The sequence below is a fragment of the Nymphaea colorata genome, chromosome 11, assembly GCF_008831285.2.
Source record: "Nymphaea colorata isolate Beijing-Zhang1983 chromosome 11, ASM883128v2, whole genome shotgun sequence".
Lineage (NCBI taxonomy): Eukaryota > Viridiplantae > Streptophyta > Magnoliopsida > Nymphaeales > Nymphaeaceae > Nymphaea > Nymphaea colorata.
This window is the reverse complement of record NC_045148.1, coordinates 8,672,720-8,698,117: the sequence shown is the minus strand read 5'-3', so window position 1 is coordinate 8,698,117 and position 25,398 is coordinate 8,672,720. Positions and strand designations below refer to the sequence as shown.

At 39.8% G+C, this 25,398-nt stretch overlaps 2 protein-coding genes across 2 annotated transcripts; both read right to left on the bottom strand.

Annotated features, from left to right (window-relative positions):
• Positions 1-4,392: 4,392 nt before the first annotated feature.
• On the bottom strand, positions 4,393-16,197 carry LOC116264383 (uncharacterized). Its single transcript, XM_031644553.2, has 3 exons — positions 15,455-16,197; positions 13,737-13,982; positions 4,393-4,677 (listed from the first exon to the last, which is right to left on the bottom strand). The coding sequence occupies exons 1-3, from the start codon at positions 16,148-16,150 to the stop codon at positions 4,555-4,557; spliced, it is 1,065 nt and encodes a 354-aa protein (XP_031500413.1). The 5' UTR covers positions 16,151-16,197; the 3' UTR covers positions 4,393-4,554.
• Positions 16,198-18,172: 1,975 nt separating this feature from the next.
• LOC116264382 (G-type lectin S-receptor-like serine/threonine-protein kinase At1g11330) lies at positions 18,173-25,093 on the bottom strand. Its single transcript, XM_031644552.1, has 7 exons — positions 23,599-25,093; positions 21,107-21,217; positions 20,489-20,712; positions 20,095-20,305; positions 19,650-19,887; positions 19,181-19,331; positions 18,173-19,068 (listed from the first exon to the last, which is right to left on the bottom strand). Exons 1-7 carry the CDS (start codon positions 24,848-24,850, stop codon positions 18,751-18,753), a joined length of 2,505 nt encoding a protein of 834 aa, XP_031500412.1. The 5' UTR covers positions 24,851-25,093; the 3' UTR covers positions 18,173-18,750.
• Between the last annotated feature and the right edge of the window lie 305 nt (positions 25,094-25,398).

Here is a 25,398-nt window from a genome sequence, read left to right as displayed (position 1 = left end):
TCGTGGTTAACGGTAAGCATCTTTTAACATATTAAATCATTTACCCCACATGAGGCGACTAAATTGATTTCCTTTGAAGATATTTAAGTTCTGAAGTTCAAAAAGTTTCCAGTATAGTTTGAAAAGTCGTATTTGCATGAAAATAACTTGGCTCGCAAACCTCCTTTCCACATTGTTTTCATTAAATATAAGGTCGTTATTAAAATGAGACAAGCCTTTACCAACGGGCTGGCATACGGTTTGGAGCCATGCCCATTGAGCTCAGTTCATCTCCGGAACAACAAAACCACCAGGATCAGCAGTTTGCACATATATTTACACTTGCCCTCATTGAGTCCAAGCAACAATCTTATTGACGCTACAAGGGGCACATGATGCACCGCCCCAGATTGGTCATTGGTGACTTTGATGGATAAGGTTGTGGATCGCCTGCTCGGCAAGGACCTAATGTCGATGGGTTGTTTGGCGGTACTCTTTAGTCTTTGTAGCTTAAGCGACTAACCACAAATTTCTTTAGAAAAGAGACTATTTCTTCAATAGCCCTGGTTCTATGCAAGGCCTTTTTAGCAAAAATGCAGATCAAATTGTTGCAAGATGCCACTAAGATTTACACATTTTCTGGCTGCTGTACTACCGTGGCTAAAAAGCATGCCAAGGTGTTAGAACCATATCAAGAGAAAGCAGGCTGATGCTGTGTGAAGCGGCTGCAACACTGAGCTAGGGATGTTCAACACGCGCTTTGGTGCTGAGGGACCAACAGAAGAGTGTAGTCAATCCACCATACGAAGGATTTAAGTGGACCAGAGGTTGTTTACACACAACTTCAGATAACGACACAATACATGAAGAATGGGCATTTCAGAGATGCCGTTGGCTTGTTTCTGCAATAAAAACGCATTTTGGATATGCCCCTAGCTGACTTTTTTTTAGTATATGCCACTTTTTTCAAAAAATCTTCTTGATTTCTCTTTACATGTGTATTAAATGCAACAAATTCACTCTCCTCACTTCCTTCCCCTTGAAACATTCAGCGATATGCTCATAGACATGACATCTTGTAAACACAAATGCAAAGTACATAAAACTATTTGTAAAAAGAAACTTATAGACTCCATGCAGGTTTGTGAGTACGTACATCATTTGCTAGACATTGTAGGGAAGGCATTTGAAGGGTGGAAAGTGAAGGAAATTTTATTGAAGCCTGACTTAATCTGAGTGGATGCTGATTAGTTACAACCGCATCCAGTGAAAGAGACAATAGCTTGTTACATCCATAGTCTGTAATCCTCTTAGTCATATTGTGCTCGAGTACCATCTGTAAAAATGATGCCATTATTTTAAAGTCAAAATGTCAAACAGTATCATTTTAGTTCAGATTATTTGTATTTACTACTGAACAACATTTCCATTTAGCTATAGAAGATTTGTCTACTTAGCAGCGAAGTACATGTAAACTTGAATGCATTACCGTGCAATGTTAGCTTCTATACAACTTTGTCAGTGTATACAACTTTGTCAGTATATTAGCATTGTGCAACTGTACTTGACTACACAACTATATTATAGTAATTGTATAGTGTACGCATTATAGGCTATCATCTGTGTCAGGCTATTAAAACTACAACTACCTATTCTATTGTTTTAATGGTGACATACATGTAACCTTAAGGGAATCATGGTTTAAAATTAGCATCTAAAGAACACCATCATTAGACTATTACATCAGCTATACTACTTTATTGTAGTAATTGTACTAGGAAAGCATCTTATAAAATGCTGTGTCAAATTCTATAAGACGCTACCACCATTACAATAATATAACACTAGCATTTAGACAAAACTTATTGCATCTTTTATAAATGTTACTACTGTGACGAATATGAGGCTTTCAAACTTGCTGCTCCCTCTTCTCCTCCTCCTCCTCCTCCTCCTCCTTGCTGCTGCTCCATTTTTTTTCCATTTGCTTCTCCTAAACACAAGAAGTTGGTCTTTCTTAGCAGTAATTTTGGGTTTATAAGATCCATCTATCTGGTTTCTATATTTACTAAAGTTGTAAGGAACGGTCTATACTGCAGATTATAACAAAATCTGATGGAAGAGATTCGTTTGGAAAAAGGAAAAATATTGTTTTCTACCAATGACAATGGTACCCCCATTTAGAAGGCAAGGGATATTGGACGAATATTCACTCTTCCATCACTCACACACACACACACACACACACAAAAAGGATTTTCAGTACCAGATTGCGAAAACATTGTCACAGTTGCTACTGCTTCATTGGATGCCCAAATCGACAACCAAATTCTAGTCTCTCTCTCTCTCTCTCTCGCGTCGGCAACCATGGTAGAGAACAGGGCTGTTGTAGCAGTCCCTTCTGTTTTCCATCCATGGCACCTATGGAGTCCTTTCTTTGTGATTTTGTGTTACACATTTTACTGTATTATCCAATTATTCCCTCGAAAATGATCAACAACTTGTCATCGACAATGATGAAAACCATCAACTTTATGAACGAGAACATTTATTAAATGCAAATGCAGAAGCATTGCCTTGTGAAAAACTTTGCGGCAAAATGCATGTTTACGCTTCTGAACCTAGGCCATTTTCAAAGGCCTACAGGAGTGGGTTGAGGCAGAAACTAAAGAAATGATAGACATATATGTTCTTGTGTCATGAGCAAGTCTAACATGTCTAAGAAATTAGAGAGCATTACGTCATCAATAAGAATATGAAAATGGAAAATGGAAAGAAACTAAGATAATCTGGTCAACATTTTTCTGCATTCTATTTTTCACAAATTTCTCTATGCAAGCCTCTTAGAAAATCAAATTCTCAATCGTTAAATCAACCATTCATGATTGCATCTTTCTTGATATAACTTGTAAATTGGAACTACCACTAGACTTGAAATTTCAGAAACATTAGGGATATTTTCCCCTTAACAATAGAAGACCAATTTCAAGAACAAAAGGCTATTTCTGAGCCAAACAAGCATTACACCAGCATTGAACATCTAGACCCAGATACCTAGGTCGTTCAAGCTGAAATTTATCATTTTACCCTTACATCTTGGCATCTAAACTTGGAAAGCATAAATTCTGTACCAAAATTTCAAGAACTGCCTAACATTTGAGCAATTAACCATTTTTCAACTTTACAAAACCCTAAGAGTAGACAGAGTGAGCTCACCATGGTTATCCCAATCTAAAGTCAGCTACCATGTAGCTCAAATCAGCTCTCAAAACTTAAAATTGTGATCTTTAGCTGAACCAAGTCAAAACATGCTTACCTTAATGGAGAGAAAGTTTTATTTTATTTATTTTGAGACACCCAGCCCAACTTTTAGTCACATTCCTCCTTCCTGTGTGGTCTCACTCTCTTCCTTTTTCTTCCTTGGATGTTGCTCACTCTCTCATTTTTGGCCATAACCATCCCCCATTTCTCTTGACCCATCTAAATGGGATAAGAGGGGCAGATGGCCATAATGTTACCTTTCCTTGTACATATACACATACACACATTAGATTCTTTCTATACAAGACTTGGGTGAAAATTATTTAACCCATGGATTCTAAGGAGATCAAATAGTATAAATACAGTTGAAAATATAGAAGTCAAATTGTTTTTTAAAACGAGGGAAACTCATTTACTTCTCCCTCTCTCTCTCTCCTTTGGAGGATATTGTACTCTTATCAAGAAGCAGTTTGGTCCACATTTTCGACTTATTCACCGTTTGATATGACGAATCCCATCAATCTAGCATATGAGATTCGGCTATTTACCGGTTTATATAGTCCACTTAATTTTTCACATTTTAGCTCATGTAGAAAGCGAGAGCAACCACTGGTCATTGTTGTCACCCTAATCGCCACCAATGCTCGTCATCCACCCACATTTATAATTGTCCTCACTAGAAATCATCCCATCTACCTCAAATCATCCTCGCATAGTTCAACCTTGTGAAGTCTGCACCCTCCATCTGCTCTGCTTGATGATGAAGGCTTTAGTCAAATTGACAGGAGACACTAGTATCCCATGCTCGATTTGACGTCAATAATCACAAAAGTATTCGGCCAATTGAAGAACATTCTTCTAACAAAAATCGTTTGCCTGCACGTCCCAAATCAAGTAGCATAATACCCCACATAACATCTACAAGGAATCTGATTGGTTCAGACATCCGGGCAAGAAGCCACACATCGGCCACTACATAACAGTTACCGGTGAGAACTCCCATGCTCAAATACAAAATACACGGTTTTTTTCTAGAAGTTGCAACATGTTAACAATGGGCACTCTCTCTCTTTCTCTCTCTCTCTCTCTCTCTCTCTCTCTCTCTCTCTATATATATATATATATATATATATAGCTAGTAAACTTTCTGCCATATGACAAAGAACATAAAAAATTGGACAAATAAAAAGAGGAAATGATAATTACACTTGAAATAGTAATTTGAAGAAAACGCAATTAAAATGCACTTCCTTTAAGAGAACAACATATCTTCCAAGCATGCACCAAGCAGGATTTAGGAATTCATTGTTGTGTGCATTATGAACGAAATCCAGTCACAAACCGTGGAATTCCTGCAAAATCAGTAACTACTTTCACATTACAGAAATTATTTCTCCCCAAGAAGTTTGCAACAAAATCTGCCTGCTCTCCACCATTTGTCTGCAACTCATTGAAGGGTAGACATTAGAGATAGCATCAACAGGAGATATAAGGAAAAAAATATGGTGCATCACAAATTGCATATTTGACGAAACTACACTGCATTCACACACTTAGATCAACCAAGGTTCATTTCATTTACATCATGATACTTCTGGGAACTGAATTCTAAAATTTAGACAAGATCCACAATCAAAAAATGCCTAAAAAAGTACCATACATAGGGTGAACTGCAGAAGAATTTCTCATGAAAAGGGGCTCACCCCAGAAGATCACCACTTTCATGTGATGTTTGCCTATCTGTGTGTTTAAGCATTTACATATGCTTATAAAGGCAGAAAAATATAGTATAATTTCCTTAACATTCTCCTTCAAACTTTGAGTCTTTGAGAAAGTTCTCCAAGAAGGAAATGAAAATGCAAAGTCATGCTAATGAAAACAATTTGACATTTTGAGTCATCATGTAAGGTAAGTCAATTGTCTTCTTACAACAACCCTTTATGAAGAAATGGGAGTCTACCTCTGTGTTACATGATTTTGTCAAAGGTATAAATATTTGTTATATCCATGCATTTTTGTCATCACAATACCGCTTTTTATGCAAGTTAAGGTGGACTCTCATGTCCCAAAAATTATCAACCACAAAACTTTCCCCCTTTCAGTGGTCATGTCCTAATTGCATTTTTTCCAATGAGGGGTAACAATTTTGGTTTCTCGTGCCTCCATAAAATCAGTGTCATCTAAGAAAACATAGAAACTAGCAAATGTTACTAAGGTGAAAACCTATGTCACAGGGGTGCCGGTGCGGGTGCCGAGCACATCCCAAAAAATTTAGGTGCGGCAGTGTGGCAAGGGTATTTTATTATTATTATTATATTAATTTATTATATATATAACCGCATGAGCATGTTATTATTATTTACAATTTAGTTATTAATGTATATAACATACTTGCATACTTGTATTGCATATGAAAATATCCGAGCAACATATATTTTATATAATATATTATATATTGTAATTTAGTAATATAACATACTAACAGTCTAACATAGAGTATAACAAAAATGATAGAATCATAGAAGCAGAAATTGAAAATTTGAAATTAAAACTTCAAAACAACAACACTGACCACAGCTGGTTGGCTGCATAATGCACATATACAAAAGCTTATATTATATATTGTAAGTTTATAACATGACAATATATCTCTATATCAGTTGCAAAGTATATATACACGGCTGCATATGTACACGGCTGACAATATATATTTGTTAGTGAACTTTGAAACTTTTATAGTAGATTCAAGAACAACTGAACAAGCATATAAAATAAAATGCGAAAATGTATACAGCAATAATAACAATTGCAGTCCAGCACTCAGCAGTGTATACCACGGTCCACAGAACTACAGAACATGAGAAGTTGAGAACCGTATACTGTTTAGGCATATAGGTTGTATACCACGATGGCCTGATCAATGTTTTTAATGGCATAGCTTTTACTTTTTAGTTTTAGTTATTACATTAATAAATATAACTTAGCTATGAGTTGTGACTTCACTTGATGTTAGTTTGACTTGTTTTTGAATCATATGAAAAAAATTAGGTCATTTTACAATCTTCTAATAGTTCCGCTGCAAAATCAATTTATTAGCAAAAAATGGAATATGTACAAGCAAAAACAGGAGGAGCACCCTAGCTGCTCGGTAGGGTGTTCCCAATGGGAGTTGTGATTACAAAATGAGGATTTAGCAACAGTGCAGAAATCTCTATGGCAGGATTCTCACAAGATAGGCTCAGCAACCTTTTGCAGCAGAATAGGGTGGAGTTCCTAGACATGGCTTCAGTGGAAGAAGTCAAGATTCTGTTGACACAGTACCGCCAGCTTCGTGGCCCGAACGTGAGGTAGATGCCTCCCTATAGGTACGGCATAGCAAGAATCATCTTCTCCACCAGCTGGCTCCAATAGGCCTTTGCAACGAGGAAGGCCAGATGAAGGGAATATCGTCGTTCAGGGCCCCTCATGTAAGTACCCGGCTCACTTCCAGCTTTAAACCATACCTGTGCCTTTGTCAAATGTTGAGACGAGCGAAGCAGCAATCTTTCCCACAGCTGGTAAATGTCTGACCAAATTGATGTCGCAAAACTGTTGGGGGGAGGGAGACGTGCTCCACGACACACACGATTGTGGAGCTTCTAGATGCTACTGACAGTAATCAGAAGGGCAGCATCCCATACATCAGACAGCCATCCCCTTTAAAGCTGGTGGGCTTCCATTTAATAACTTGATGGATCATATCTTGTTCCGCTCCACCTCCATACCTTCTTAGTCCAGCTACAATGCAAAAAGATGTGGGGGTTCGATTCTTTACTTACCCTACATAAGAGGCACTGGTTTGCAATAATGGTCCCAACCTTTTGGCATTTGTCAAGGGTGAAAAGCCTGCCATGGCAGGCCAGCATGCTAAACCATGAGGCGCTAAGGGGGCCCTGCTTTGCCAGAGGTAAGGATTCCACTCATTCTCAGGGCCATGAGATCTGTTACTCTGGTAGATCTCCATAGATGTGAGGGAGGCTGCATTGACATCCCCCCAGCGCAAAGTATCCTTCCCTTCATTAAGCCTTGTGTTACTGATGACCGTTTTGATCCAATGGGTAGCGACATTTCTGCAAATCAGTGACCACATATGTGTGGTTTGGGCCATGTTTTTATGAGTCGATAGCTGCAAAATCTCCACCCTCAAGGAGTGTGTGCAGCAAGCCCCAACCCCATGAATCAAACCAAAACCTCGCCCTAGTGTCATCCCCAATCTGCCAGCACAGTTCATGGCTCACCTCTGTCCAGGCCCATTCAATAGCCATCCAAAACGCGAAGGAGCTAGGTCTGCCCTTAGGCCACCAAAGACTATTCCTCATCAAATATTTCTGTCTAACCAGCAAGGCCCAACTAGATTCACTGTTGTAAGCTCGAACACCCCATTGGATGAGCAATGTTTTATCGAGGGTGGAGATGCCCGTCTACCCAATACCACCTTCCTCATAGGGTAAACTGAGGGTCTTCCAGCTGATCAGGTGTGGGTGATGGCTGTCCTCCGAATCACCCCACACAAAGCTCACCATGATCTTCTCAATCTGTTTTATGATTCCTCCCGATAGCTTGAGGCCTCTGGCCCAATAGCTGACAACTTGCAGCAGAACACTACAAACCAAGCAAATCCGTCCAGCATAAGACAAAAGTTTTCATTTCCAGCCGCTGAGTTTGCCTTCAATCTTTTCAATAAGGGGCACACAGAGAGCTTCAGTGCATCTGCCGATGAATAGGGGCAGCCGCAGATATGTTGTGGGAAGAGGTTTTGCACTCCATCCAAGAAAATTGACACATTCCCTCACTAAGCGAGGTTGTACATGGAATAGGCTAAAAGTAGATTTTTTCAGGATTGCACTTCATCCCAGCCGTAAAACCATGCTCTTTGAAGAAACCTGCCGTAAAACCATGCAGACCAGGAGCTTGTCGCTATGGGATTTGAAGACTGCTTGTCTAACCTCATCATCATGAATGGGTCTGTCAAGGAGCACAGCTTCAGCAGGGGAAACACACGGTCCCTCCAAACTGCCCTCCGTCATATTCCTGTCTGACTCATCAGCTCTATAGATATACTCAAAGAAAGTCTATCATCATGTTCGCCCCAATGACAAGGGAGGAGATAGAATTCCTCTTGAATCTGGATTTTGCTCTAGCCTGGAAGAACGTGGTGTTTTGATCTCCCTCACTAAGCCAATCTACTCATGATTTCTGCCTCCATAGTAGATAGTCTTCTTCAAGGTCTGCTGCAACTCCTTGCACAGAAGAAGTTCTTGGCCACCATCCCTAGCGTTCACATGCTGCAGTCCTCCTTGAAGTCTGTCTAATTCCTTTTCCAGGCTTGCAAGACATTTTTCAGTGTGGCCAAATGCATTAGTATTCCATCTCACCAAACGTTTCTTGGTAATCTCTAACTTCGAAACTAAGTGTATCATGCAACAACCTGGATTCATAGGACCACGCTGCACCGATAACCTCCCTGCAGCCATCTCTAAGCATCCAACATTTAAAGAAGCGAAACAAGCCTTGCCCGCTACCAGTCCCGGTTGACGAGAGCGCAGTCCAAACGGCAACGAATAAGATTCTCATGTGCTCTGTTATTACTCCATGTAAAGCTGTACTTGGGATCATCCACTTGCTGAGGCCATTTGAAGAGATAAACCCACAAAAAACATCACACCTGTGTTTACTTGGAAGCGGCCTGTTTTGTCACTTCCATTCCGCATGCAGTTGAAACCACTCACAAGGCAGATCGGTCCTTGAACGTGTTTGGATTTTAGAGAGCGACTAAGCTCCATAAGTTCAAGAACCGAAAAGCTGGGATTCGGACTAAGATAAATGCCAAAAAGGTGGAACTCTCTCCCTGTTTTCCTGCAACAACAATGCAGAAAGATCTAGGCCTGCTCAATGGCAACTGGGTGGGCCCTAACAGCAGAAGGGTCTCAGCAAATAAGAATGGGAGCAATACCTCCCCATAGAGCGGCATTGATAACAAAAGCAAAATCGGGCATGCTTCGCTGCCAAATTGTGACTCTATCTTCAGAAAGAAGGGTGTCAACGAGGACACAAACATCCATGGAGTTCTCCCAAATAGCAAGTTGAAGGTCTCGCATAGCCACAATGCGCCCATCTCCCCTGACGTTCTAGGACAGAATCCACATTGAGAGAAACAAAGGAAGAGGGGTTAACCAGCAGTGTGATGCTTCCCTTCCATGTCCAAATTATCGTCCCTTTGGACGACCAGATTGCCCTCTGCGGTAGCAGGCCAGGTCTGCACACCGCATGTGGCGATGGTCTGCACATCACTTTTGTGAAGAAATAGCAATGTATAACTTGTTTTTTAACTGTAAAAATTTGTATAACTTGCGTAAGAACGGTAAATATAGAGTCCTTCAGTTTTTGAAATGTCTTCTGCCATCCTCACTCCCCACCAATTTATCCTTCTTAACATCTTATTTAACGATGCAGAAATTACTCCAAAGTTTCTCACGAATCAACAGTGATACCCTGTCAGTCCTAAACATGCCTGCAGGCCCATTATTCCCTTAGGTAGCTCTCACTTTTTAATAGCAGAAACATGATTTCTTAAATCTACATCCCTCACTCAACGGTTGGCCCAAATGTGTGATCCTTTGGGCTTCCAAACACACATTTGGAAGGCTTCACATATAACTTGTGCACCCACAGCACTAGGACATTGTTATGCAGGAGTGCCAGGAATATTTTGTTCATTAAGGCTCGCAATGTACATTGCATAAGCCCAAAGGGATTTACTTAAAATTTGTACTGTCCTTTGTGGGTCTTCAAAGCAGTCTTAGGAATGTCTGCAAGGGCCATAAAGGCTAATTTTGATGGTAACCGATCTCGGACATCAAAATTGAAAATAGAATAGTCCCTTGAAGTTCATCTAGCAGCGCCTCAACTTCCAAGATAGGATATCAATTTTTCACCTAGCAGTCTCTTGTGGGCACCTTTCCTTTACTTAAATTCTGGTTTCTCCTCTTTCTTATACCTGCATAACTTTGTTGTTTTCTTGCCTACAAAGTTATGGGTGGACCCTACGTTTGCCAAACTGTTAAGTGAGTGCCCCTTCTGCTTACCATTTACAACTTGTTTGGTTGGAGGAAAAGGAATGGAAAGGATAGACTCTCCTGTGCTGGATAACCACTTAAAGATGTGGGAAAAGAAAGGAGAAAGCAAAATCATGTTTGGAAGTAGAGAAAAGGAAAAGGGAGGGAGGGATAGGAAGGGAGACACTAATGTATTCCAATCCCTCCAAAAATTGAAAGATTGGGAGGGAAAGGAAAGACAACTAAACCCATTTGCCCAAAAATTGAATATGAATCAGCTCATTTATTCCACAAACTGTTGCCATGACACTTTTCCTTGTTGTTCTATGCAGGAGCAATACCAGCGAACTGTAGCTCCCTCCGAATGAACTATTTTATGTGGTACTTGTTCCTGTCCCTAGGCAATCTAAGTATTTTCGTGCAGAAAAAACCTAACTCAAGGATCATCCCCCAAAAGTTTGGGAAAATCAGTCTTGGGTGTTTTTACATAGCCTATGTGACCCCCTGCTCCTTTGTGTGGACTCCACCTGGTAGCTCAGTATCAAGGGGCCATCGATGAATTTGGCACACCATGAGGGGGAGACTGGCTGGATTGGGAAGGGTTATGTACCTCAACCCTATCTTTCCCATTTTCTAATCCTGTCTTGACTTGCACCCATGGTTTGAGCATTCACATGTTCCTCAGAAAATCGGAAAAGTGTGATATTTTCAATTCAAAATATCATGATTTATTCCTTTTCTTTTTTGCATTTTCTGCTTTCCCTATTCCTCTTTTTGATGCAATGTTTTGAAAAGACAATTCCAATTGTGACAATCATATTAAGCTTAGGAAATACTGTAACTATTGGTAAGATATTTTTTTATTGAGAACATTTGATTCAAAATTTCCAAAAGCTTTCACATTGAAAGAAGTTTTAGCAGTATAAACCTAGCTCCTAAGTCACACGGGTACTCCTCCAAAGGAGGAGTACCAGCACGGTACCGGTACCGGTACGGGTACGCCCATGGATGCGGCATGGGTGCTGCGTTGACCGCACTGGGTTCGGTCAACGCACCCAAGGTCATGTTCGACCTTTTTTAGACTCGGTCAAAGTTGACCGAGTCTAAATCTATCTGATTTTGAATTTTATCGTTTTTTATTTTTTAACATTTTTTACATATTTCACGTTAAAATTATTAACCTTTAAAGTTAAACCACCATTGTTCTTCGTCTTCCCTTCACCTCGGTCTTCAACCTTCACCGAAAGACTGGCAGGCGGCGACGGGCGTACGGTGAGCGGCGAAGGGAAGACGACGAACTGAGTTTTGGGTCGTACTAAGTTTTAAGAAGGAAGAAGAAGAAGAAGAAGAAAGGAGTTTGTGGGGTCGATTGGAGGCGTTTCTCTACCGGCGTTCACCCCTTTCTTGTTGTGGTGATTTTTCTTTCGATTGGCATGCCGCTGTCCATTTTTCTTTCTTCGTCCTGGCTTTATCATGACATATTGTCGCAAAAAAGATTTAACGATAATATTGGTTCTCTATTTGTTGTTCCCTTGTTCCGCTGTCCATTTTTCTTTCGCTGTCTTGTTTCCCCTTTCGTCGTAGTGTTCCTTTTTTTTTGTAGTTGTAGTGTCCCCTTTCGCTGTCTTGGTGTATGGTTACATTTGCTAATAGACCCTTTAGATGTCCTTCTCTGCAAGTCCATCTATGTGAATCTTTGTGTTGTGATTGTGGCATTTGATTACATGACATTTTATCCCTGTGCTGCTTAGTGCATATTTGTGCTTTGGCATGGTTCTGACCTTTATCATGACCACTTAAATCTGCATTTTATTTAACATTCTCATTCTTGTCTTTTGGTTCTGTCTTGCTAGGTGCTTTTTAGATATAAGTTGTAATGGCTGAATATGTATATGGGGTTCTATTTGTAATTTTTTGATATATATATATATATATATATATATATATGTGTGTGTGTGTGTGTGTGTGTGTGTGTGTGTGTGTACGGCCATACCCCCGCACCCAAGTTTTTTAAAAATGGTCTGTACCCGTATCCGCACCGGTACCCATACCCGCACCAGTACCCGTACCTATGTGACATAACCTAGCTCCCTTATAATTTAGTGCATTCAAATAAAAAGAGATCTGTAAGGGATCTTATAAAAAAGATTCCTCAAAATCTATGAGGCAAAAATCCATACATGACACGAGGATGAATCTGCAGCTTTGGTAAGAGTGTTCCTCTTCTAAGAAAAGGTTGAAGAACATTACACGTTGTGAGATAGACACGCCTCCAATCGATTCTCCTTCCACTTTAAATGCACTATTTCAGCAGGAGATATCTTCTCTTCTATCTTTCCTTTTCTTGAATTTTGGGAAAATAGGTTTCATATGACCCGATATACCACACTTACAGCAAGAAGTCTTCCTTTGGTAGTAAGATCAATTTTTGAATTAAGATCCACCAGTATTGTACTGAAGTGAGGCGTTTTGTCTTTTCACATAATTTTTGAGTCTAGCAATTGCCATTATGAAATCACTTCCACCATTAACTTGTGTTAGACCTTGTTTCTTTCACAAAAAGCTTAAATATTATTAATAGTTGACCTTGGGGATATCCAAAGAGTGAAGAAAACTAGACCTAGCTTCTCATCCCATGGAGAAATTTAAAGATTTTTTGTGTTCCAATTAGACACTAAATTTCAAGATCTTTGGGGGAATCCCAAGCAGGTATGAACTATGTCATTTCATCCTACAGTTTGGGAGAGAAGAAAAAAAAAACTCACTTATGGACATGCCAGTTGCCACTTTGTTCAGTGTCACAAGGTACTCATATATATCCTAGGGTGCATGCAGGCACACACACAAACACCAGAATATGAGTAGTCTATGTACATACACATGTGACATAAAATACATATGTTTTATAACATAAGCTACATTATTAAAAAAAAATTGGCATATTCAAAGAATCCATGTCCCTAATCAAATTCCCTTCCTGCAATCTTACGTAATTGATGGAAGATGCACCCATGATCAGAAATTTGAAAAAGAAGTGGACATGTGTGTGATACTAATACAAAATCGAAACAAAAAAGAAAAGTGAAATCTTGTTAAAGGATGGTCCATCATCAATCAAATAGAATTTTCATGTACCAAACTCCTCAAGAATCAACAGATTGACCATGAAATAAGCAGCAGGATTACTTATACAAAGTATGTAGAAATGTTTCTTTAAAACCTTCTTACAGCAATTAGTTGAGCATTTGGTTGGCTCCAACTGTAGGACCAAACCAATATGCTCAGAAAATTATGCAACTTTGATTGGGAATGGATGCCTGTTTGCCAACTCATAAGGGTGGAAAAATGTCTGCATACTTAATTATGCATCACAATATTTTTGCCTAACAAAAGTATAAATTGTACCTCAAAAGCTACAAATCCACCAGGTCGTAAAGCAGTAACAGATCCTCGGCATATGCAAAGAAGATCATCCATGCCATTTTGACCTCCATCCAGTGCACTTAATGGTTCATGTCTGCCAACTTCAGCTTGCAATCCAGAGATTTGATCACTTGGAATATAGGGAGGATTACTGACAAGCCCATCTAGCTTGCCTTGGACATCTTCCAAAGGATCAAACCAGGATCCATGCCTCACGTCCACTATATCCTGATCATCAGAGTAGCAACTATAAGGTACACATCACTAACAAGTGACAACTAGAAAGAAAGAAGATAGTAACTGTAAATTTTAATGCCCAATAAAAAAAACAAGCCAGAAAAAACACAAATAGAAAGAAAGAAGATAGTAACTGTAAATTTTAATGCCCAACAAAAAAACAAGCCAGAAAAAAAAGACCATCACAACTCAAAACTTCGAAACATTCATAACTGTGGCAAGGAAAATGTGGATACTGTGATGTGTTGAAATGCTCATCTCTGCAGGTATTCACGGTTATTACAATCTGAACTTCTTATGTTGGTAATATGAAGTTTCCTTTGAAGTTATTTCCTGATAAATGAATCAATGAGTATTTGCATCATCCTGAGTTACAATGAAGATATATATATATATATATATATATATATATATATATATATATATATATATATATATATATATATATATATATATATATATTGTGATAATAAATTATTAATAATAATAAAAAATACCCTCACCATACCGCCGCACCTAAATTTTTTGAGATGTGCTGCTCCGGCACTCGCACCCCGCACCTATGTGACATAGTTGTATACTAGTCTGCCTGTGTGCAGAGTTCAGAAGCACCAGTAATTACCAATTAAATGCTAGTCTCAGAGATACTTCATTTTGAAACCCATTCTCTATCCATCTAACAGAAATTACATTGGGGGCATAATAAAAATGGCTATCTTCATATCCTCAGTCATATCCCATTGACAGAGATTAATGTATGCCCAAAATTTGGTGCATTTTTGTAATTGCGTTACCATTTAATATTGCAAATTTTTGCCTTTTCTTTTACGTTGATTTTCATGTGATGCATAAAGGCATATTTCCTACATTCTAGACGCCCAATCAAGAACTCTCTGGTGCTTGATAAGTGTTTACAATTGCTCTTTAAAAAGCTGGCCAACCCAATTAGGAAAAGGCAGCTAAGCCAAAAGCATTGCATATTTCCCATGCACCTTCCACCACTATTCACCGTCTAGTGATTAGAAAGTTCGTCACTTGATTTGGAAATGGTTTTTATGGTCCTCTTGCCACAGAGCTGCATTATAGGAAAATAACAAACATCAAAGTCCAAGAAGACTATCATTTCACACGCAAAAAACTGCACGTGAATACACCGTTAAAAGGAATAGCATCGGCATAGCATCTGGTAGATCAAGTCCTTGAAGGGATATCCGAAGCACCCATGCTGGCAGCACAAAAAAGTCCTTCTCCATTAGCAAGAAACAGCTGAATATATGTTAATGAAGTTAACAGTACAAAGTAGCATACTCAATATTTATTTCATTGAGACAGACCAAAAGGACAAGGAAAAAGGAGGCTATCCTTCACGGACGCCTAACACTCGAACCTGAACAGTTTGTGTCATGAGACCAAACCAGAAAAAGACAACGTATCGAGAACATGAAGCAGCAAAAGCAACACACCTGCAACCCGTGTCTCTCCACATTGTATGAGGCAACCGCCACAGCGACGTCGCTGAGATCAACGGCGACCACCCTCCCTCTCCCCTTCAAGATCCTCCCTATTCCAATGGCAATGGCGCCACTCCCGGTACCTAGATCAGCCCAGAGGCCTTCTCGAAACCTCTGGTCTGCCGAGCACAGCTGATCCACTAATTCGACCACCTGCACCGTCTCCGGACGCGGGATGAGCACCCCTTCCTCGACGCTCAGGACGATGTCCCCCCAGTGCTCGCAACCGACAACGTACTGAAACGGCCTCCTCTGCTCCACCCTTTCCTTCCACAAGCAGTAAAGCTCGCCCAAACCGGCCCTCATCCTGAGGCAGGTGCCGCCGCTGTCGGTGGCAGTCGTCTGCCGGAGCCGCGCGTCGTAGCCCTCGACGGCATCCTCCAAGAGCCATTCGACCTCTCTGCAGAGGGTGTGAGAGTCGGGGCCGTTGTCGAGCTCGACAAACTTCGAACCCACGGAGAGGGCGAGATTTCTGGCCCACGAACGCCACTTCTGCAGGTCCGGGATGGTGGTGGTGTAGACCAGAGGGCGGAGGAAGAGAGGGACTCGGGGTTTCCTCGGTGATGATGCTCCGAAACGGACGCATAGGTTGGTGGCGGTGGTGGTCGTAGGGGCCAAACGGATCATGGCCCAGGAGCGAAGCATCATTTTTGATATTGTAGAGGAGGTACAGCCATATTTACATCACTACCTTTGTTGTATCCCACTGTAGATTTAACAAAGATGCGACTCTCAACACACTCCATCATGGTAGTGTGCATGTTTCTGAAGATTTTTTGTGATCAATTAATTTGGAACAGATATTCAGATCGAACCGTTCCAAAAAAATCAAATATGGAAAAAATTTTAGTATCTGACTAAGAAATCAGATCAGAATTTGACTTAGGGATTCAGATTTGGAGACAAAGATAAATATCCGATGGGATTTGGACTCGAATTCGACTCCGACTTAATTTTAAACAAATACTGTACATCCAATTTCCTTACATTTTGAAAGTCAGTCAGTTTAAAATTTGGATTCAGATCAGGATTCAGTTTTGGTTGGTGAAATCAGATTTTGGATGAGACTCATACATGACTTTTCTTCATTCACATTCGAATCCGATCAAATCCAATTATGTGAACATCGATATGGTTAAGAGTCCATCCAATTTAAACCCGATTAGTTAACATCCCTATTTCAAATGTCACTGAAAGTGATATTTCTTGCTGTAACCTTTTGTGTTGTGATGAGTTTGTTTCCTATTTCATTGTCACTAAAAGTGATATTTCTTGCTCTAATCTTTTACTTTGGTGGTAAGTTGGTTTCATATGACGTTTTGAATGATAATTCCACGAGAAGATGGGCGACGAATACGATGGAGCTTCTTGGGCTTAATGAAGTCATATATGTATATATGCATGCTTGGTTTATACACGCCTTCGTTATGAGGATAAGATGCGATATTAGTGGTTCAGGGGATACTATCCTCTTGTGAACATTGAAATATTTAAATTGCTTAATTATGTATGGCAGTTGTTCTGTTGCTTGCATTGGTCGACCATCCATTGAAATGTATGAAATAATTAAATTGTAGAGTGTTAAAGTTGCTCGAATCTAATAAAATATTTGGTCTTCTATGCAGACCTCGTAAGGCCTTTTCATGCGGATGGTGTGACAACCCTACCAAACGAATCTAATTTATGGAGCTTGGGCTGGCCATTGGCAGAGCCATATGTGGGTTGGTGTGGGCACTTGACCACATCAGTCTCACAAAATTTCTTCATTTGTACATATTGGTGCCCCTTAGAATCCAAAAGTCTTTAGATTCCGTCGGTCTAAATCTTTTGGCTCAGCCACTATGCTTGTCGGTCACTTTTGGAATTGAATCAGCCAAGCCACTGACTTGGTCAATTGGCCGATTCATTAGTTTTTTTATAAGTCAATCTTGAATAGGGATGAAAATATATCTGATTTGAATTAGATATTCGATCGAACCGATCCGAAAAAACTGGATATAAAAAAAAATTAATATCTGATTAAGAAATCAGATCAGATTCGGATTTACGGCATGACGTCCAATAAGATTTAGATTCAGATATACAAAAATATCAGATCAAATACAAATTCAGATTTGATTTATTTCTAGACAAATAATCTACATATAAATGATCTTACATTTTGAAAATTCACAAAATTCGGTTCAAAATTTAATGATCTTATATTTTGGAAATTGGCAAAATTCGGTTCAAAATTCAGATTTAGATTTCAAAATGAATATAAAAATCAGATTCGGTTCGATTCGAATTGTGAAATCGGATTTCAGATACGAATATGACTTTTTTTTTTATTCGTATTCAAATCCAAACTGAAATCCGAATATGTGAATATTTGAAAAAATGGATACATTCAAGAGTATATTCGATTAAAATCCAATCTGTTGACTGTCCCATTTTTGAATCAAGAAAAAGAAATGAAGGAAATACATGAAAAATATGAAAACCAATTAAAGAAATAAGAAGTTTCATAAATTTTCAAAAAAAAAAAAAAAGTCACATGCACTAACTAAACTGTCAATTGAAAAGATACAACTATACAATTGGACTCAACATTGTTCGAAGAGTGGTTCATATAGGAAGGCAATGAAACTGATATAGAACATTACTCAAAACACCAAATCATCTCTCAGGTATACAATCAAAACACCAAATCATCCCTCAGCTATTGAATTGGACGCGATGGCTGAGCTCATCGAGAACCCACTTTCCCGGAGAATTATCTCTGCCTGGTAACAGGTTCAGCTGTCAAGGGTGGCTCAGCACATGAGAACCCACTTTCCCTTAGCATTAAATCCATCTGATAGCTTGTTACCTTTCAAGCATGGGATAACCTGCTTTGGGCTCGAGGGGCATGGCTCAAATGGGCAAGCTAGAGGTGCCGGGTTATAGATGTCTCTATGCCGTAGGAGGAGTTGGTCAAACATACAAGTTGAAACACATGAAAATCTCGCTACCTAGTATCAATGCTGATCGATTTGAGAACCTGAAAACAAAGGAAAAGGAGAAGGTTTCAGCTCTTAACCGGGCCATGTAATAGCCTGTTCTGGCCTTTCATCATCTCGGCTGCCCATTTGAACGTCACGGCCTTGAGGATGGTTTACATGGTTCGGACTTAGCCTTCTTGTCCCATGAATCTTGTCTTTTTTTTTTACAATTTCAAACCTTCAAAATTGAGCCAGCTGCCAATATTTGAGACAAACGCCCATGGTTCATCGAGGATTCACTTCAGAGACGGTAAGACCATTCACAGTTCGGCTTCTGATCGGATAGGCGTCAGAAGATGAAGAAGAGTTGTCCAAAAGTCTTCTCCTGGAGTAGTAGGCCGGCATCTGCGGCTCGCAGAAGTTTGCTGCTTCACTGTTCAGCATTTGAATAACTGCACACATCGATGGCCGATCTGTAGCCTCATCCTGCACGCAAAGCAGTCCCACGTTGATGCACTTCAACACTTCCATTTCGGAGCATTGCCCCTCCAGCGACGGATCCAGCAACTCCAAGGCGTTGCCTTCCTTCCACAGCTTCCATGACTGCACCAAAAATATACCAGCTTCACAGTAAGCCACGGCAGTTCCTTTTGTGAGTTCAAAACAAGGCACATTGCCCAAGTCTAAGAGAGGTGTAAAGTTTATGCATACTCACATATCCAAGAAGGTTGAGAAGAAGCTCTTCGTGGTAGAACCTTGTCATCTTCTGCCCACTCACGATCTCCAAGACTAGTACCCCAAAGCTGAACACATCTGATTTAATTGAAAACCTGCCTTCTAAGGCGTACTCTGGAGACATATAACCACTGCAACCAAATAACTTAAACGTTTAGATATGCACATGAAGAAACACACTTTTAGGGTGTGTTTGTTTCACCATGGATTTCAAATTACAAATATGAAAATTTAAGGTCGGACTCCTCTCCCCTCAATCCAACCTTAACTCTATGGTTTTTTACATGTAATGTGAATTAAGATCCATATTACTGAGTTCCTCAGTTTGTGAGGATCTTTGAAAGCAGACCTTTCAATGCAGCTTGGCTTCTCAAATCTGAGGCTACCAAACACTACTTAATGAGTTACAGAGAGACGGAGAGCGTTAAAAAGAGAGAAAGATAACTCACTATGTACCAACGACTCTGGTAGTATTGACTTGGGATTGGTCGGCACCAAATATCCTTGCGATCCCGAAGTCTGAAATTTTGGGGTTCAAAGTGGCATCAAGCAGGATATTGCTGGGCTTGAGATCCCTATGAACAACTTTGAGTCGTGAATCTTGGTGAAGATAGAGAAGTCCCTTTGCAATCCCCTGCACAATTCTGAACCTCTTTTCCCAGTCTAGCTGCCGACTGAATGCTGGATCTGCAATATCGTTGTTGGCAACTTGTCACATACATGAACTGTCATGGTCACGCAACTTTTTGGCTAAAACTAGTATAGAAATATCCGTAGCTAGTAGAACTTGAGAAAATTTCATTCTATGGGTGAAAGTTCTTTACAGACCAACTCTTTCAGAGAAACAAACTAAGAGCGAAAGATCATGGGTAGGGGGGAATTGAGACCAATTACCAAAAAGAAAAGCATCCAAGCTCTTGTTGGGCATATACTCGTATATCAACATCTTTTCTTGCTTCTCAATGCAGCAAGCAAGAAGCTTCACAAGATTGCGGTGTTGAAACTTCGCTATCAACTTCACCTCGTTCATGAACTCCGCCAACCCTTGTCCGGAGCTCCTTGAGAGCCTCTTCACTGCTATTTCGCGTCCTTCTGGTAGCTTACCCTGCCCCAACAATGGATATATGTTACCACACAGCAAAAGCTTTTCCTTTTGTGCACAAGAGAAACTACTTCTGTGATAAGCTTTGAGAATTTTTTCTCAGACGGCAAGCTTCTGTCTTGATAGTTAAAAATACTTTTTGTTGAATATTGATTCATGACTATATGTTCATGAAACTTAACTTACCTTGTAAACAAGGCCAAATCCCCCTTCTCCCAACTTATTTGCATCCGAGAAATCGTTTGTGGCAGCTCTTAAAGTATTGAAGTCGATCAACGGCAATTGGTGGCTTTCCTCATCACGCGCATTGATGGGACCGATTGAACCATGGGTCACCAGCTGCAGGCTGGTAATATCACTTGACTGTGCTTCCTTCAAGCCATCCCCTACCTTTGGTTTTCTACTAAAACCTGGAGAAAACAGACATGATAAACCATTACAGTCTATTATCACAGCTTTGATTCAATTTTGGCTCTTCGAACACAAGGCTAAGGATTATTTCACGCATAAACAAGAATTATGTACACTACCAACAAAATGATCGACCCTTTAGTGCAAGCTAATGCATGCAGTCAAGAAGACATACTCTTTTCTGTTGTCATTTCTTCTCAAGTGAAAGCCACTAATAGGATATGATATGGACTCGAATCCAAGACGAACTTGTTTCAAACCCAAGACTGTGCTTAAGTGAGGGAGTTTTGAGTGATATATATAACATCCAAAGCCTGAATACTTCTAGGCAATATAGATTATAACTGCAGTAATCGTAGATGTAATGGGAAAATGGAAAATAATTAATCTTACTTTTCAGTCGTCCCCAGTATCTCCACAACAAATAGAGCCCAACAGCACAAATTGCAGCTGACGCGAGAGTCGTTCCGTAAATGACTGCCGGCGATTTCTTCTTCTGAGAATCTGAAAATTAGTAGAACAAATGGTGAATTAATGGCCTTTAGAAAAAAAAAATCAAGTGAAATCGAATTTAAAAGATTTAAGAATGAAGAGTTGTCAAACGTAAGAAATATGGAATTATTAATTGTCGTTGGACAATATATATATATATATATTTTCCGTTACTTTGTTAATCTAATCTAGTTACTTTCTTTATCTTACCAGCTCTTCTTTATTAATGGAGCACGCAACATCTATGCCATTGGATTGAGTAAAAATGACTTCGACTATAAAATATATATCTGATTTTGAATTGCCTTTATCTATCTACCACCATGCGCAGACACTCATCTCATGAAAGATGGGAGCTAACAAACGTGAAATTGTTGGGACAATAATATGATTGAATAGCTCACATATGAAAAATATAAATAAAAGTATGCAACTAATTGATTTTAACAAGCTTTTAATGTTACAATGAATGGATCGTTTGATATGAAGGCTGAAAGGTTGATAAACTCTTCTCGTGGTCTAAGTATATATATATATATATATATATATATATATATATATATCTATATATATATATATATATATATATATATATATATATATATATATATATATATATATATATATATATTTGGCTAATAAAAAAGGTAGATGTGATCTACATTTAAAATATATCAAACTGTCGATCTTGAAGCCTCCTAAAATATTTCCACATGCACAATTTAAAAGTTTCATAACTTATATATCTATATTGACTTTGAATCTAACAATCACATATGTAAGATAGACTACAGGGAAACAAATTTGAAAAGAAAAAAGGAAGTGTTTGGTTAAAGCAAACTGCAGGTGGGACTGGTTAAGGGTGCGTGAATACAATTTAAGATTTAAATGATGCATAATATTGAGCACAGCTTACACAGTTTTCCACCGAGCTGTATTTGTAAAGACAATCTAATAGTTTACACTTTCTTTTTCCAAAAATTCTTTAGGAGCGGTAGCTCCCATGAACGCCATGCATATATTCAATTTAAGAAATCATCTCTCCCATGAACATGTGCATATATTCCATTGCTTTTAGAATATCTTGGCAAATCTGATCTACATAAAATTAATGCAATAAGCGTTTCTTGATTGTCGGTCAACTGCGTCTATCTCTCTCACCTAATACTCCAAAATTTGCCTTGAGCACTCCAAAAGGAGAACATCAAGTTTGTCAAAACCAAAAAAATAGTATACATTGTCTGCGGCAGATGTGCTGCCAAAGAGGAATGAAATTATTTAGTGGCCTTTCCTTTTGAAAAAATGGAATCAACTCCAAACCAAAATTCTTCAAATGTTTGAAAGGGAAAGTATAACCACTCTTTCAAAATAAAATAATTTTGAATAAGCCTGAACATCGGGCTTGCTCGACATACGAAACCTAGCCTGACCATTAAAACCCGAGCCTTAGCCTGGTCCAAGTCATCGATGGGATTAAAAAACATATTTTTAATATAAAATAATATATACATATAATTAATTGTAATAGATTATTATATTTATATATAAAAATTAATAAAATAAATGTTGATCCCAAGACGGGCCGGTACTGGGTATCCACTGGCGGCCCATCCCGTACCCAGCGTTTAAGTTTGAATTCTCATTTTGGGTCTGACCATTAATAGAATAAGTTGGCTTTTACTTATGTGATGGTTCTTTCAATTAAGTTTATATACTTGACTTTGGTGTTTACAATTAAAAAACTAAAGTACCTACCACTTTTTGTTTTTTCTTAACCATTCATCTTATTAAGTCGGACAACTTTGATTAGATGATTGAGTGACTTAAAAAACAAGAGTTACTATATATATATATATATATATCACTTGCATTTTCTACCATGAGTATTGGGTCATAAAAAGGCCTTTGTGATGGTGTTTCGAATGCTTATTCACGCTAAATCGGGGTTGAAATTAAAATAAAAAGAAAAGAAAAGACTATAATCGGACTAAATAATAACCCGTACTGACTTTGTACTTGTGGTGGGCATCTGGCCATTTCAACCAGTAAACTGCTGCTTTCCAGTAGGATTGATTATAGTATCTTAAACTAAGATTTTAAAATGACCACCAATGCGAATCAAATCTACGAGGGTGCAAAATTTAATGAATAAATTATTATATTTTTTCAAGTCAGAAATTCTGATCTAGGGCATGCAAATTCATGCAATTTTGGAAATGCAAAGTTCTAAGAAACATATACTTCATTTAAGGGGAATATATATATTTTTTAATATCCCAACACGACCTGCACCAGAGCAGAGTTTTATCTTGATCAACGATAAGACGATGAAAGGGAGACAAAGTCGAGTTAACAAAGTTTAGAAAAGTCAGATCGAGTGAGAGAAAGAGCACCTAGTCTAATGTAGAGGCTAATTCCGTCGTCAACGCCCATGAACTGCTGAAGGTCCACCAACTTCTCGTTCCACACCAGGCAGCCCATGCCCTGCGCGTACGCGTATGCCGTGCACGAACAATTGCTGAGGCACCACTGCTGGCACCCCTCCTGACCAACAATCGACTGATTCAATGTTCCATGGTCCGGCGGCTTCATCCTCAGCAAAGGCTCGAAGTTACCGGAATTCCAACCGGCATCGGCGCCGCTGCTGTTCTTATCAACACAGCCGATTGGCCTCTGCCGGACACACCCGCCGGAACTACGCTTGAACCCAGTTAAGCACTCGCACTCCTCCGGACGGTCCTGGTAGCAGACGCTGAAGTCCCCGCACCGGTCATAGAAGTCGCATGGGGTTGTAAACTGGAGCCAGGCTTGATTCCAGGACTTGTTGCTAGAGCTCCACTCGTACTCTTTAATCTCCCCGGTGTATTCCAGCGCGAACCTGGTCAGAGCGGTGAAGTTGGGGGCGAGAGAGATCGAGTACTCGTCGCCCACCTGCATCGGATTGAATCCAAATATGCTGAAATCGGACATGTTTGAGATTCCGGTGAACGTCCGGCCCCTCAACGGACCGCTCCGCCAGATGGGTACCGAGCCATTCCAAAGGTAGAGCTGTTGGCCGTAGCGATCCAGGCCCAGAGAGAACGGACCCGGCGCCGGATCCACCGGACTCTTCCATGACCTCCACAGCACTGACTCGCTGGTCCTGGTGTTCACGATAAACTGCATGTTCGGCAGGAACGTATCCGTTGGGTACCTGAAGCTCTCCCATACACGATTTGCCCTGTTGCTCTGAGTTATCACCAGATTCCCGCTATCCTGGAGCTCCGCAAACGCATCGCTACCTGATCCCGGCAAATCGCCCACCGACCATACTTTCCGTCCATTTCCGTCGAGAATTGAGAGGCTTCCATTGTTGGGGAGTAAAAGAACTGCACCGGAATCATTCGCCGGGATCGGACTCTCCCTGTTGGCCACCCATACGACGGTCTGAGGCACATCATAGTACCATATCCCCAAGTACCTACCCTGAGAAGGGCTGCCCCTTGGTATGAAAAAGCCCAGCACGAAGGCGTTCGTTGCTGATGCGATGGTCTCAGTCAGATTCAGTGTTTGCCCTGCTGTTAAGTTTCCTAAAGCATGGCAATTCCGAGGGAACGGGATGGCGAAAAGAATGAAGCAAATAAAGAGGAGAAAGGGAGAAACCATGACTGCTATACTGATCAGAGCTTTTCTCTGCGAATTCCTTTCGACGCTTTCACTCCTTTTTGGGGATTCATGGTTGAGTTGTTTTTTCTTTCAAATTGAAAGATAGAGATGGACCTGTTGAGGAGGAACTATGTAGGTTGCATGGGGGCCCCTTCGATGGCAGGAAACAATGGAGAAAGGCAACGGCTCCGTCGAGAGAAAATCTGGTGGTGGAAGATGATTCAGTGGTCAGGACGCGTAGAAAGGAAGATTTTCCAAGAAGAAGCAGTCTAAAGAACGAGGACGTTCGGTATAAATAAAATAAAAATATGTTTCCATTATAAAAACGATTTTATATTAAAAAAAAGCATGGTATGGTTATCTCTAACATTGAATTGAGAAATATAAAAACATCAAAATCATCATACCATATTTCTTTAAATAAGAAATCCGACTGACTCGAAACTTTTTCTCATCAACCTAAGATACAGTCCTCATCTTTGCTGTTTTCAAAATGAGTCTCTCTTTGGAGGCAACTACATCTGAAAAGGGTTTCCAGTTACAACTTA

What these genes read in the sequence shown, in the direction of transcription:
- LOC116264383 (XM_031644553.2), bottom strand. Translation starts at nt 16,150, where the DNA reads ATGATGCTTCGCTCCTGGGCCATGATCCGTTTGGCCCCTACGACCACC. An exon ending in TGGAGAGACACGGGTTGCAG is followed by an intron (nt 13,983 to 15,454) that starts GTGTGTTGCTTT and finishes TCTGATGATCAG; the next exon opens with GATATAGTGGACGTGAGGCA. An exon ending in GTGGATTTGTAGCTTTTGAG is followed by an intron (nt 4,678 to 13,736) that starts GTACAATTTATA and finishes AATGAGTTGCAG; the next exon opens with ACAAATGGTGGAGAGCAGGC.
- LOC116264382 (XM_031644552.1), bottom strand. Translation starts at nt 24,850, where the DNA reads ATGGTTTCTCCCTTTCTCCTCTTTATTTGCTTCATTCTTTTCGCCATC. An exon ending in TAGCCTCTACATTAGACTAG is followed by an intron (nt 21,218 to 23,598) that starts GTGCTCTTTCTC and finishes ACTAATTTTCAG; the next exon opens with ATTCTCAGAAGAAGAAATCG. An exon ending in CTTGGATGCTTTTCTTTTTG is followed by an intron (nt 19,888 to 20,094) that starts GTAATTGGTCTC and finishes ACGATATTGCAG; the next exon opens with ATCCAGCATTCAGTCGGCAG.